The 15,168-nt window shown below is 40.8% G+C and overlaps 1 protein-coding gene across 5 annotated transcripts in view; it reads right to left on the minus strand.

Moving 5' to 3' along the window:
• LOC112141016 (FERM domain-containing protein 4B) overlaps positions 1–14,787 on the minus strand; it is a gene marked incomplete at its 3' end in the record, with an annotated part of 15,937 nt that extends 1,150 nt beyond the window's left edge. For 2 of the 5 annotated variants that reach the window (XM_024264066.2, XM_024264064.2), the window contains 5 exon segments: positions 669–779; positions 861–994; positions 1,064–1,186; positions 3,663–3,700; positions 13,665–14,213. In XM_024264066.2, coding sequence (XP_024119834.1) covers positions 669–779; positions 861–994; positions 1,064–1,166 — 348 coding nt within the window. 5 annotated transcript variants of the gene reach the window in all.
• Positions 14,788–15,168: the final 381 nt, after the last annotated feature.

Consider the following 15,168-nt stretch of genomic DNA (forward strand, 5'->3'; position numbering starts at 1 on the left):
ATTATTACTCCGATTCAAATGTCTGTATTAACAGCTCCTCCTCCATTTCTGAGCTGAGAGCAGCGCTCACTGAGATTCTGCTGGTGCCCAAGGACCAGCTCACGCAGAAGTATTCAGTCTCTCACGCGAGGACGTTTTCTGCTCCTGGAGGAGGAAAAGGCGCTCGCGAGGGTCTGATTTGTCCGCCAGGAATGTTTGATACGCTCGCGGAGATGTCAAATGTCTTCGTGGAGTTTTGACATAAATAAAACGCCATCGCTGGAGGAACGAATAAATGAGTGAGGAGGTACTGGACCGCCGCCCATGTCCCGCCCTCCAGAGCCATAGACCTCACCGTGATTGGTTCGTTCAGCTCTGCACACAACAAGTGTCAATCATTCAGTCTTGCACGAACATTAATCTTTCATTTGAAGACGGGGGCCGCAGATGGCCCGCGGGCCGCAAGTTTGAGACCCTTGATTTATATGATCTTTTTTTCACAATTCAACCAAGTTTAAAAAACTAACTTACAGTAAATGATTTCCAAAGAGCATTATATAATGTTACAAAGACGTGAAAGTGTTCGTTTTCATTTCCAGGCGATTAACCCAGAAAACGAACACAGTCGACGGTGTTGAGCTGAGTAGGAAAAACTAATAACATAAACTAAAAGTTAACCAGCAGCAAACCTTGTCAGAAGGATCCTTCCGCCTGAAGGGCGCTCTAACACAGCGTGCTACTTCAGGAACCATCTCTTCGGCGTCGTAAGGATATTCTTTTGGTATTCTACCGGTGAGCTCCTGCAGATAAAGGAAAGAACTAACGTTAGATTTGAGACGTCATGTAGTTTAATCCACGACTGAACAGGCTCAGATACATACAGCTTCCCTGAGGCAAATCCTTTTTAACTCTTGGATTTTTTGCTTCAACTTCTCCTGAAGGTCCTTTTCATTTTTTTTAAACTCTGCAATCTTTTCTTTCCTCTTTTTATCACTGACGTCAGAGTCAGCAGAACCTGGAAGAAACAAACCCAGGAGTGAAAACCACGAACGTCTGAGCTTGGACTGAACAGCTTCCTGGTTACCAGTAGAGATGAGGCTTGCGTTGCTGGATAAGATTACTGGATCTTTGCTCCCAACACTGGATAATATACTGGCTGGCTGGGCAGAAACTTCTGTGAAGTCCATGGTAATGTGCTGATAAGAAACTAGAGAAAGTTAGAAACATCAGTCAGACCAATAATCATGCTCACCATGACAAGTTTCCAACCAGGAAACTACACAATCATCGTCATAACAACCTTAAAGAAAGATCATGTCTAAAAGCATTTCTCTGCAGAGTGCTGGTGATGGGCGGCTTGTCTGGTGGGGGATTCTTCGGGAGGTGGGGCCTAGCGCCAGGCTTCCTGGTGAGGCGGGAGGGTTGTTCTCTGGCCCCTGCCACAGGACCCCCCTTTCTCTGGTGCTGGGGGCCCCTGTGGGTGCTGCTGGTCCCGGTCTGAGTGGTTGTTGTTGGGTTTCCAGTCTTGATCTGCTATCTCATGCAGGTGTGGGGGGGCCGGCTGCCTCTGCTGCCTTGCCTTTGGCGGGGGTCTTGGTGTGGGGGTGACCCCCCGACCCCCCCCCCTCTTTTTACCTGAGCACAGGTGCCAGCTCACCTTTGCATGACAGAATGAAATGCTTTCCATGTGTTTGTTTGCATCCGTGTGATCTGTAGTTGTATTGTGAACATGTTGACATGTGTGAAGATTTTGGATCCGACAGGCATGTCTGTAACATCAGCGAGTGTGTGGGGGGGGCTGTGTGCAGTGGTCAGTCTACCTCGGGGTTCCTCTGACTGTCTATGCATGATCCAGCGCAGGAATGACACATGATCAGATAGATAGATAGAACAAGGGAGAAATTCAGGTGTCCGGCAGCAGAACAGAACACACACAAACACACACAATAAATAGCAATAAAAATAACAGATTCATAAAATAAATAAAATACCAGTTTATATCAGGCAGATTTGTTAAACAGCCTGATGGCTGAAGGGACAGATGAGTTCTTAAAGCGCTCAGTCCTGCAGCGCAGTGGAAGGAGCCTGTTACTCCGTGTGCTCCTCTGTGCAGACATTGTGCTATGTAGAGGATGTCTTGGATTACCCAGAATGCTTCGGCTTAGAGCCCTCATCCTCTTCTGCAGCACAGTTCCCACTGAGTCCACCCTCCTCCCGATCACAGATGCACACCTCCTCATCAGTTTGTCCAGCCGATTGCAGTCCCTTTTGGTCATACTGCCACCCCAACATACAACCCCAAAGGAAACAGCACCTGCCACAACCGACTGATAGAAGAGGAGCAACATGTCGGCACACACATCAAAGGACCTCAGCCTCCTTAGGAAAAACAGCCTACTCTGTCCTTTCCTATACAGAGCCCGAGCCTGCTCTGTCCAGTCCAGTTTGTGGTCAAGGTGCACTCCCAAGTACTAGTAGGCATCAACCACCTCGATCCTCTCTCCATTGATGATCACTGGTTGGTGGGAGGGCTTCCTACCAAAGTCAATGATCATCTCCTTGGTCTTTGAGGTGTTCAGCACAAGACCATTCTCCCTGCTCCAGGAGGTAAATCTGGTGATGAGCTCCCTGTACTCACTCTCGTCCCCTCCCTTTACACATGCCACAATAGCGGTGTCGTCTGAATACTTTTGGACATGACAAGCCGCAGATGCATGAGTGAAGTCAGCAGTGTAAAGCGTGAAGAGAAGAGGTGATAGTACAGTTCCCTGTGGTGCACCAGTGTTGCTCATCAATACTCCAGATACACAGTCACCCAGTCGGACATATTGTGACCTTGAAGTCAGATAGTTGTGGATCCAGCGAACAAAAGCAGGATCCACTCCCATCCTCTTGAGCTTCTCCTTCAGCAACTGAGGCTGGACTGTATCGAAAGCACTTGTGAAGTCAAAAAACATCACCCTCACATAGCCGCCTGCCCCATCCAGAAAGGAGAGCGCCCTATGGACCATATACAGGACTGCATCCTCCACTCCCATACTGTCCTGATAGGCAAACTGAAGGGGATCCAGCGCCCCCTCCACCTGAGGTTTGAGCCGCCGGAGTAGCAGCCTCTCAAAAGTCTTCATTATCACAGATGTCAGGGCAACTGGTCTGTAGTCCTTCATCCCTGCAGGCTTTGTCACCTTAGGCACTGGGACAAGGCATGAGGTCTTCCACAGGCCAGGGACACATCCGGTTTGAAGACTCTTGTTAAAGATGTTCTGAAGAGGCACAGCCAGCTCCGACGCACATTCCTTCAGCAGCCGAGGTGATATTCCGTCCGGACCGGCAGACTTCCGACTGTGGATCCTCCTGAGCTCTATGCACACCTCTTCTGATGTTATCAGTGGCCCAGCATGAATGAACCGTTTCCACGCACCACGATCAACAATCAGTATAACTCGCCTTTCTCAATCAGAAATCTGGATCTGAATGAGTCTGATCACGTCCGAGTATTCTGATTAGCGTTTCCATGACGCGTTTTTACTCTGATCAGGTGTTTATTCAGATTACCATGTAAACACAGCTCCTGACAGCAGATCCATACTGTGGAAAAACTCAAACTAAAATGGAAACATTTCCAAAGAAAGCAAAGATACTCCTAAGATAAGTTTAAATACCAACAGTATTGTACTACTGACCTTTATTAGATGTTCACTTTTACTGCCAACATTTTCTCCTGAGGAGGAAAAAGAGAAAAAGAAATAAAAAAAATCACCAAATGGTTCCAGTAAAAACTTGCAGAAAGAGTTAAAATTGGTTTGGGTCAGGGCTCTGCAACCTTCAACACTTAAAGAACCATTCAGGTCCATTTCTCACCAACCAAAACCCACAAAATCATCACTCACCCTTTAGAAAAATTAGATTTATTTTTAATTTTTACTGCTGACATGATATATTTAAATAACCTATTGTGGTTTTTAGGCACAAATAAAAAGTAAACATGAAAAAATATGAAATAGTTCATAACTTTTGACAGAGGTTTGCATGACTTCCTTTCAAAATAAAAGACATCCTACAGCATAGGATCATATCAGTGCAGCAAATGCAGTAGGAAGTGGAAAGTCATCAATAAAAATGTTTATTTTACTGTTTCTGGAGCATTTCAGCCACAAATTCATAAATATAACCAACAAAAACTAAATCAGAGCTCATGAAGTGACCCTTACCATATATTAAACCACGAGGAACACTTTAAATCCTTGAATTGGTTCAGAAATAGAAAATCTGATTTATAATCCAGTGGATTATAATTTAGCTTTGATTCTGGTTGTGCTTACCGACAATAAATTGAATTTATGTAATAAATGAAGCTGAAAGTCCAAATAAACTACAAAGAATTGATGGATTGTTGGAGAATTGTCAAATTAAATAAAGTTTAGGTTAATTAACTTTGTTTAAATTTTACTACTTACTTACTTTTTCCTTTACGGTTGGTCTTATTTTTTAAAACATTTTATTTTAACCAAAGAGCATCAATGGAGAGGTAAAAGAGTCCCATGTGGCTCTGGAGCCTCGGGTTCAGACTGAAAATGAACAGAACTCAAGTCATCTATTGTCAGACTGAGATAAGAAGTCAACCTAAAGTTTCATTAAGATTCGGTAAAACATTTGACATTATTGCAATTATGAATAAGACTGGAGTCAAAAGTAGATGTAAACTGCAGTAACGGGTTAATAGGCTGTGATTATTGTATTCTTCTTCTGTTACCATGCGGCTCTCTGCAGTACATCATGTTGGTTCTGTGAACCACAGACATGAAGAAGTCTTTGGTTTAGTTTAACCCTACAACACTTTTGCTATAAAAAGTTACACCATCACTTTTGCCGGGCAATTTTTACTTGATATAAAATACCCAATAAAAAGTAATTCTCATAAAAAATAGATCAAGATAAGACACCACATGATAAATTAGAGTAGTTCTTAATTCAGACTGAGCTTTATGCACCAAAGTTGGGAAAAAACATAGAAAGATCCAAAGAACATGCTTGAAAATGACTGAAAAAGTAGGAATTTAAGAAGAAAAATTTCCCTAAAAATAAATCATGAATCATGATACCGCACACGGTTCACTCATTCCTGGGACATGCGAGACTTTACCCAGGGACCCACGGCACTCAAAAAATGCGACAAATTTAAAATGATGTAAATACTTTTGCTCGGGTGAATCTCCTGGCGATTGTGCTCTAAATGAGGCAGATGTCCTTCTACCTGATCAGCCCCTCCTCTCTTTTAACCATTAACCATTTCAAGACTCAACAGCACATTGGCAGCCGTGTGTGAGAGGGAGGAGCTAATCTAGACAAGTATTAAGATCCGAGATAATTCACAAGTTTTTATGATGCAATGCAACTGTGTAGAAGAAAACCACCACAGAGCAGAGCCAAATCTCCTGTGGATTACTACAGTTTACTGAGTATTTGGACATTAACCGATAGGTTAAAAAACTAAAGTAAATAACCACACTGGAATCTAAGTAAAAAAACACAATGAGCGGACACACATTGGCCGTATTTTACTAGAATGTATAATTTGCTGCAGAATGTTCACCTTTGACAGAAAAGCCTCACTTTAAACTACACAATACCAAAACTAATATATATTAGCAAAAACAAAGAAGACACTTTGTCCCCAAACCCTGAAAGATCTGCTGGCCAGAACTCTGAGGACAGAATCACACATACCTCGTACAGGTATATTGAATCTATCAATAATCTGACGTTCTCCTGGTTTTGAATTCTGCTCCGACTTTCCCACCAGAACAGGCCTTCCTGGAACAATGCCGTCTCTTGTGTGTTTGAAGGAACCTGTTAGGTGTAGCAGGAGTTTCAGCTGAAGTGGCCACGCCCCCTTTCTGATATCATAAAGAGCCCATGCTGCTCTCAGCTTTGCAATGCTGTTCACAACCAGCTTTTCCTCATTCTCTCACTTCTGGCTGCATTCACAGTCAAACCAGATGAGCAGGTCGAACTCAGCTCAGGGTTTCCTTATGTGCGGACACATACTGTAAGTATTGATCCACCTTAGGAATCATTTCTGCATGGAAGTGACTTGAGAGTATTAAATGTAAAAGTGGGAATAAAGCACAGATGTATAATCAAAGCTGTGACAATTCCAGAACAATCTACTCTTACGATTCTCTAAGTCTTTGACTTTAAAACAAACATTTTAAGTCATAACACTATTACTATTCATTTTATATGTTTCAATTATCTTCTCTTGAAGTTATTCATAGTCCAATGAAATTTGATTTTTTTCCTCTTTAGAGAAAGGCACTCATGTGCGCACGCTATCAAGAACATAGTTCAATGTTTAGAGCTATTGTGTCGATAATCATCTTCCTCCTGCTGCTCTATTTTTCACACGTTTTGTCCTTAACGCTCAAGCTGACAACATCAGAAACATTAAAGAGCCTGTACCATGCAAAACCAGTTTTTAAGTGTATTCTACTGTTCATTCCTCACCATAAAGAACCCCAAACTGTATTTTGATCCATTCACACATTGCTGAGTAATCCTCTGAAAATCTGCGCTCTGAGCACCAGCCCCTCCCAACCCACACGAACGAGCGGGTTCTCACATGCTGATGTCACAGAGAGAGAACCGCCTCTTTCATGAAGAGTCTGCTCTGCTAGCTCCGCCCCCAGATTTACACATGTAGAGGTAGAATGTTGAGGCATCTCACAATTCAGTTACAATTCAGGAGGCAACGATTCATTATGAAACAAATATCATAAAACAATGATCAAAAAAATGCATTTCCTTTTTTTAGATGCATTTCTCTTTACTACTAGACACCAAAGTGCATTTTTAAGTAAAGACCAGATCAGTAAACTTGTTTAACTTTTATTAAGAACTAGTGCTGCCACAAACAATTATTTTAATAGTCGACTAATCTGGTCATGTGCAAACTGGATGTAAAGCACACATCTCAACCATCGTTAGCTTTAAATTTCCTACAAATTAGATGTATAGCATTACCTGTGATAATGCCAGAGGGAATGCTGTAAGCTAAATTTGGCCGCTGAAAATGCTAGTGCTGATAGCTGAAGATCTTGAAATTGATAGCTAAAAATGCTGAAGCTAAAAGTTGAAAACGCTGAAGCTAATAGCTGAAATCGCTGAAGCTGATAGCCAGCTAAAATATTAGTTAAATGCGAAATTATTCTAAAAAACCGAAAAAAGCCTAAGTTAGCAAAAAAGAGCTAGCATGCAGCTGAAATATTAGCTTAACTCAAAAACAGCCTAAAAACTAAAAAAAAAAGCATAAATTAACCAAAACAGTTAGCATGTAGCTAAAAAATTAGCTCAACTCCAAAATAGCCAGAAAAAACTGAAAAAATTCAAATTAGTCAAAACAGTTAGCATGTAACTGAAAAATGTTTCCAAACGGTTGGATGACGAGATCTGGAAGGTATGATCTTCAAAAACATCAGAGGCAAAAACGCTTCAGGTTTAATTCCATTTGTTACTTTTACACTAAACATCTATCCATTATTTATAATTCAGATTTGTTCTTTATGTGCTTCTTCTGAATCTTTATAAACATGAAAAAGATTATGTCTCATTCACTCATTTCGATTGTAAAAAGGATGTTAGGTAACATATTGTGCTTTTATTAGTATTAAAATAAAAGTTTTTATGTTGATAATCACAGAAAAGTATCAATAAGAATACTGGATCAATAAGAAAATGAGTACAGCTAAAATCTTAGCGACACCCATCCTTCGCTACCAGCTAATGTTTTTAGCTTGATCGCTACATGGAGCGGTGTCTGCGTAAGAGTTCTACAAAAACACCAGTAATCACGTCTCTATGGGTCCATGAGATCATTCAGAGACTCTGCCAGAGCGTGACGTTTGCTGCCAGAGTCTGACCGACAGGCGCTTTCTGCTGCTACTCCCACGACTCAGAGCTCGCTCGCCTCCCATCCTGCAGCGGATCTCCACCAGCCCGCCCAGAGGATGGCTATACGATCGATGTATTGATCAGCCGTATTGGATTTGTTTCCTACGTGCTGATCGAGCTACATCTCCAAAGCCGAGTCCCTGATTCCCAAACTTCAGATTGTTGACCTCATACTGCGTCTGTACGTTGACTTAACATTGAAACTCGATGTTCTCGCCATGCGAATTGCATGTGGAGTGAATGCAGCTTCAGCCTGCACAAACGGTCCCGCCTGAGGGGCAAACTTTTCATGAATCTGCAGAAACTATGTCCTAGAAAACAACACAGGTTCATCATAACCAAACGACCACTGGGAACGTCTTTATGAATCCAAAGATCAGTAAAAGCAGAAAACATTCAAAGCAGATTCTGAACATAAATACTGGTAATATTTGGTTATTCTTCCAGTAAATTTTTAGCTAATAGAGTAACAAGACTGTTAACGTAATGATGTAAACCCAACAGCAGCAAAGACACTAAAATGAGATCATAGGCTAAAATAATCTGTCCTCCTAAACACATATAGTTACTTAAAGACTGCTTTTGACCAAAAAACCAAGATGGTGCAGTTTAAAGAATGAGCTCAGATGACTGAAGAGTAAGAGCAGATGTACATATAAAACTTACAGAATTAAGGTAGAATTATTCTAAACAAGCTGAATGTTTTGACAGTAAACTAGCTGAAATAGTTTAAAGTGGGAAAGACTTTATGTGTGAATGTCTGAATGCTTTCACACGACTGATGCTATATGAGATACAACATAATGAGTTTAGACAAAACAACTCCAACATTCACAAAACCCTGACGGACTGTTAAATGAACAAACAGTAAGAGGTTGGTTCCACTAACTTGATTACTGTGAGCCTCTTTACGTGGACGGTCTGGCTGATCCCTCTCAGAGCAGCTAGCTGTGACGGGACGGCTCTCATACCCCGTCCTGGATAATCTTACTGCTCAAGAACCAGATCTTTATGGCAGAAAGAGCAGGCCTTTACTGAGGCTGTCATCAGGAATGTAAAATATTATTATCCTAACAAAAACTAGCTCACAGTTTACCATAAAAGAGAATGAACATAAACGTGTTTTCAGTGTGAGTGTAACTTCTTAAACCTGAATTAACAGCAAAATAAAAGCTGTAGGACATTACAACCAAGAGATCAAACCTTTAAAGGTTATATTTGAATGAGTTAGTGCTCTGCTGACCCCCCCGGGGGTGGGGGGGCATGGTTCAGCAGCAGTGCAGAACCGTACGACCAAAGACAGACGTACAGACAGAGACTGGTCCCTAAAGTCAACCGAAATGAGCAATGAATAGTTTGTGTTTTCAAAGAGTCGCCGTGATCTGCTGCAGCCCTACGACCCAGACAGAACCGAAGATAAACCTGCTGGACTTCCAACAGAGACTTTAATAAAAAGGTTGTGTTGTTGCTACACACTGATGCTATGCTAATGAGCTGTTCTGTGTGACACCTGTGTGTCATCACGGACCGCTTTAAAGTCGTACAAGAGTTTCAAGGAACGACTTCACGGCGCGGAAGAGAAAGTAGAGGTGGGAAAAAAATCAGTTTTTAGAAGCATCTATTATGATTCATACAGAGTTAGTGAAGACAGTTTCATATACATTATCTTTAGCAGGACTGTAACGAGTATCTGAGCACTTGGATACTCATAATCTGCTCTCAAAAATTTGAGTACAAAGATTTGTAACGTCCAAGATCGCCGATTCCCGATCTTTAGAAATGTAGTAGAGCGTAGTCAAATATTGTTTGGGGACGACGTATTTAATGCTCTGAAATGCAGAATAATGTTGAATTTTAATTTATGAACTAAAACAAAGCCCAAAAAGAAGCGCTACTGTCACCAGAAGTAATGAAATCTTCAAAATAAAGTGACGCTGAAGCTTCCTGTTTTCAAATAAAACTATCCATCCATCCATCTTCCTGACCGCTTTGTCCCATTTGGGGTCGCGGGGGTGCCGGAGCCTAACCCGGCTACTGATGGGCGAAGGCGGGTACACCCTGGACAGGTCGCCAGTCTGTCGCAGGGCTCAAATAAAACTAGTGAGTGTTTTATGGTTTTCTCCGTTCAAAAAACAAGCCTGAGGTTCAGCTCACTGACATAAGTTCTGAAAAAACAAAAGAATTGGCTTCAGCCCCAGTGTTGACATGGTTATGGTAACTCTTCAACAGTTAACGTAACTCCAGCGGTTCTGAAGCAGAGAGTCGCAGCGTCGAGATGCAGATCTGCACAGCAGTGAAGATGTAATCAGCTGATTCGCGGTGATCATCATACAGCCTCAGCACCAAAATGTAATGCTTAGAACTTCAAATGTTGAAGAACTTTGAGAAAGGAAAAACTGTGGAGGACATTTGCAGGTTTTGTTGTTAAATGATCTAAAACAACAGGGATGTTTATGGTGTTTATTTTACTGCTGAATTTATTCAGAATAGGGGTGTTGCGGATCACAAAACTCACGGTTCGGATCGTGTCACGGTTTTAGGGTCACGGTTCGGATCACTTTTCGGATCAGTAAAAAGTTAAAAAAAAAACAACAAAAAAAACACCACCAACAACAACAACAACAACAACAACAACAACAACATGAAAGCTAAATTAATTTTTGGAAACGTTTCAAATCATATATTCAAAATGAATATAAAGTACTTCCCTTACACAAAAGTTCAAAACTTTTGCTCACTGAGGCCTATTTATTAAAACAAAAAATCTTTAAAGTTTGAACACAAGCAAAATGCTAAAACTTGTAGTTTCTGAATACATACAAATCTACAAAAACAGAGAAAAGAATGCTTAAAAATAGTTTTGAAAATACCAAATCTATCTGGTGTTCACTTGAAATACAAATGTTCTGATCCCACTCGCCAAATGGGGACATTTAAATATTTAAAATAATAATAATTATCTGTAAAACGTGGCACTGTTGCACCCGCTTTTCCTGGTGATCTTTTTGGCTTGCCATAAAATCATGTCCATTACGGATGTATTCTTTGAATCCAGAAATTGAAACGTGTACTGATGCTTTTATTCAGGTCTTAACATTAAATAAACCTGATATCTATCCATCCGCGTCAAGTTGAGTAAAGTTTGTGACGGAAGCTGCAGGGTTTTTCCTGGCTTAAAATAAGGTGGTGGTGTCTCGTGGGGACTTCAGATTTGTATACCTTAACAAGTTTATTTTATTATTATTATTATGTAACTTTATTGAACATTCTTTCAATTTACATATTTTACTATAGATCACCTCATTATAAAACAGAAATGTAACTAACAAGCCTAATTTTGATACACAATAAAACAACAAATTATTCTAGTTTGAAGCTCCATACAAAAGCTTCAGAAGAAACCCTCAAATTCATGGCCCCGCCCCCTTGTCCGTTTACGAGCACTCTCTCCTTTCCGCGCGGCAATAGACAGACTGTCTCCTTTTTTCTTTTTTCACGGAGGTTCTCCTCTAAATCAGGTGTTTAAACTCCTGATTTTAAAGCGTGTCTTCTCTCCCTTAAACTCTGTGGGTCTGACGGTAACAAACAGCTGTGGAAGAATAGTCCAGTCGGACCGAACCATTTTCAATTAAGAGGAAGGGGGGTCCACAGACGATGTTTCCAAAACAAAATATATAATTATTGTTACCTTGACATTAAAATCAAAATATTTGCGATTATATATTGGTTATTGGTTTACTGAAATTATTTTTTCTGTTGTATCATTTTGTCATCATTCGGGTCTCCGTGGACTCTCTCTCAGTCTGGGCTCCTAGAATCAGCCACATCCCCCCTTTTCCAGGAGCTGGTGGCGGCCGACACCAAATTCTCTATGCAGGAAAAGCTCTGAAAGCTCCGCCCACACGCAGCGGGAGATTCAGGAACAGACTTTAAGAAATAACCGTGAAGCTGTTACTTCAGCGCTGGTCAAAACAAAGAGGATTTACAGGAATTTGACAGAATTTCATTGATGTGAACGGACAATGATTAAAATTATGAGAGCCCAAGGTGTGTGCGCTCGCTGGGGGTGGGGGTCGGAGTGGTCCGCGGTACACACGTGTCCGAACCGTGTCCCGAACCGTGGCTTCTGATCCGTACGGACCACGGATAATCCGTGATCCGCAACACCCCTAATTCAGAAAGTTGTTTAAATAATCCAAACAACTTAAAATGACATTTCAGTCTAAATCTTTGTGTTTTTATCAGTTTGATTCTGATCTCCTGTTCTAAAAGGTTTAAATGACAATGATTTAATACATATCATTTTCATTTTTAAAAATCAAGTAAATAGACATACACATGGCAACAAGCTTGTACTAAAAAATACGAATCGTGGTTCGTGAATCATTGAGCTTGATTGGTGAATCGAATCAGATCATCACCTAAGGATCGATCCACAGCCCGAATGTTCAAACTGAAATCATACTTTGTTATTCAGTAATAGAAATAATAATGTAAACATTGGTGGTTTTAAAAGGGAAAATGAGGAAAATTAAGTTTCTGGGTGTAATAATCGGTGGCAAATGTTCCTGAAAGCCTCACAGTAGTGTAAAAACAAAAATAGCTAAAGGAATTTGAATATTACACAAACAGAAATGATCGATCAACCATAACGCATCACATTTACTGTACAGCTCTCTGATTGATCCACACCTTCAGTACTGCAGCTTCACTCACAAAACATACTGAACCTCCAATCTCAACATTAAGAAAAGCCCAATAAGAATTATAACAGGGAGTAAATATAGAGACCCCCAGGACCACAATTCAGTCATTTGAAAATATTAAAGTTTAGTTGATTTTAATGAATTTCCCCCCAGTGGATTAATAAAGTATATTGATTGATTTTAACAATCTCAAATGTATGTACAAGACACACAGGACATGGTTACTAAATGTACTGACTAATTCAACAAAAGTCATATCGACATAAAAGGTTATAAAATATTCAGAAAACCAAGATTTACAACAAAAGTACTGGAGAGATCTCTCAGTGGACGGTTCTAACATGTGGAATAAACTGGACTAAGAAGCTAAAAATACAAAACAAATGCTGTCTTTAAAAGTATTAATAAAAGCGTGAGGCTAAACAAATATTATAGATATGTAGAAAAATACTTTCATGAAATGTTAAGTAGTTAATGTCACTGAACCTTACGTAGGTAAATATGATTAAATGATGGTTAGCCGGAATGTATTTATGTTAATTTAAAATGTAGTCTGGGTTTGATATCTATGTCAAATCATTTTCTTTGTTTTATTTACTGTTGTTGATGCAGCGATGAGGAAGATAATATAAGTTCATTTCTTTCTGCTCGTTTCATTTATTAACTGTTATTTCATTTGGATGGTATGTTTTGTTATTAAATAGAAAAGATTCACATTTTACTTTGAATTATGGCAGAAAAAAAACTTGTATAAATTCCAAAGTCATTCAAAGTCTGAGTGATCCTCTCTGACTACGGGGGGGGGTCAGTACCAGCCAGCACTGACACAGATATTCCTGATATTCTTACGCAGACCCCCCCTCCCCGAACCAGCAGAACCCCCCAGAACTCCACAGCCCCTCCACAGAACCCCCCGGCAGAACTCAGGCTAACTTTGACGCCATGCTAATCTGACAGAATCTGCTCTTTCTACGGATCACCGTGTCGGGGGGGTCGGGGGGGGGGGCTCGGGACGGAAGCGTTTCTTACCTGCGCGGCAAACTCTGCTGGCGGGAACATAACGTGGTTCCTGACCGTGATGTGAGCTCCGTGACCGTCTGCTTTAAAGGAGGACAAATGTTCCGGAGAAGAACCGCGGAACTTCGGCCTGTTTGAACCCAAGGAAAAGTCTCGCTCCGCCGCTCCGACCTCCGACTCGGACTGAACCATTCCCGCTGAACATTCTGGTTGTACTTTACTTTCTCAAACATAAATGAAATGTTGCGGCTGAAGCTCCACGTACAGAAATGTAGCTTTAAAAAGAAAACAGAAAACTGTTTCACACGTTTCCCGCTCACACGAAGAACCCAAATACGGAGTCAGGAGTATTTAGTGAAGACAAAGACCCCGCAGACACAATGGTACGATCGGAGCAGGTTCAGCGGGCTGTCTGCCGTCCCACTCCTGATCCACCGGGATCGGATGATCTACTGGAGATTTGACCGGAACTTTTAAACTTTACTGCTCTAGAGAAGCACCATAAACCGGGTCATGGAGGCCAACATCCCGCACATCGAGGTTTACATCTATGGACACACGACTTACCAACGTTTAATAGCACCGCGGTCCCGTCATGCTTTGCGCGTTATAAATAACCATTTCACGCCGGGATCTAGGCGTGTATGAGATCCATTTTTAACTTTAGTTGAGCCAAGACACGCTTTAATATGTATAAAATCACAAGACATGCCAGCAACAAAAATGAAAAAAACAAAAAACTATAGTTGGTGTTGATGTACTGGCCCTCCAGCATATGGAGAGCTGTTTGTTGTAATAATCGAGACACAAAATGTTGGAAGTTACAGCTATCGATTCTAGAACAGGTCTGCAACCTGCGGCTCCAGAGCCACGTGTGGCTCCTTTATCTCTCCATGGTGGCTCCTTGGCCAAACCATAGACTGTAAAAATATTATTATTATTTTATATACAGTCTATGGGCCAAACATAAAGTCAGGTGGACTGCTGACCCAGCCATGACGGACGTCACAGTCAGCATCTCTCAGTTAATAGCTGCCTAATCAACTACGTAAAAAAACAAATAAACAAAGCCTGGAAACTAAGACTATCAACGTCCAACCTCAAACTAAAATAACAAAACCCAGTAGTGTAAGACTGCTGAGAACAAAGAGGAGAAAATAACAAAAAATAAAGAAAGAAAAATAAAAGAACATTTTTTTAAGTAAGGATCACTTAATTAGCATTTATTTAATTTAGATTAGTTACATTTATAAATTGATGTCTGAGATTCACATAGATAAACTATGTAGGATTTTACATCCTGTTGACCTGAAGACGTCTTGTTTGCTCAACGCTACCTCCAGAATGCACAGATTTTATATGGACAGCAAAACTTCGGTAAAAGTTTGATCTGTTATGAGTTAAAAGCACATATTATCTTTTGCTGCACAATATTAGTTTCTAGCTACCCAGAGCACTGAGATTATCCTGTTTGGCACAGAGCATCTTGTAATTTATAAAGTTATTTGAGCTTCTT

Source organism: Oryzias melastigma, unplaced genomic scaffold, assembly GCF_002922805.2.
Source record: "Oryzias melastigma strain HK-1 unplaced genomic scaffold, ASM292280v2 sc00591, whole genome shotgun sequence".
In the NCBI taxonomy this organism is placed as follows: Eukaryota; Metazoa; Chordata; class Actinopteri; order Beloniformes; family Adrianichthyidae; genus Oryzias; species Oryzias melastigma.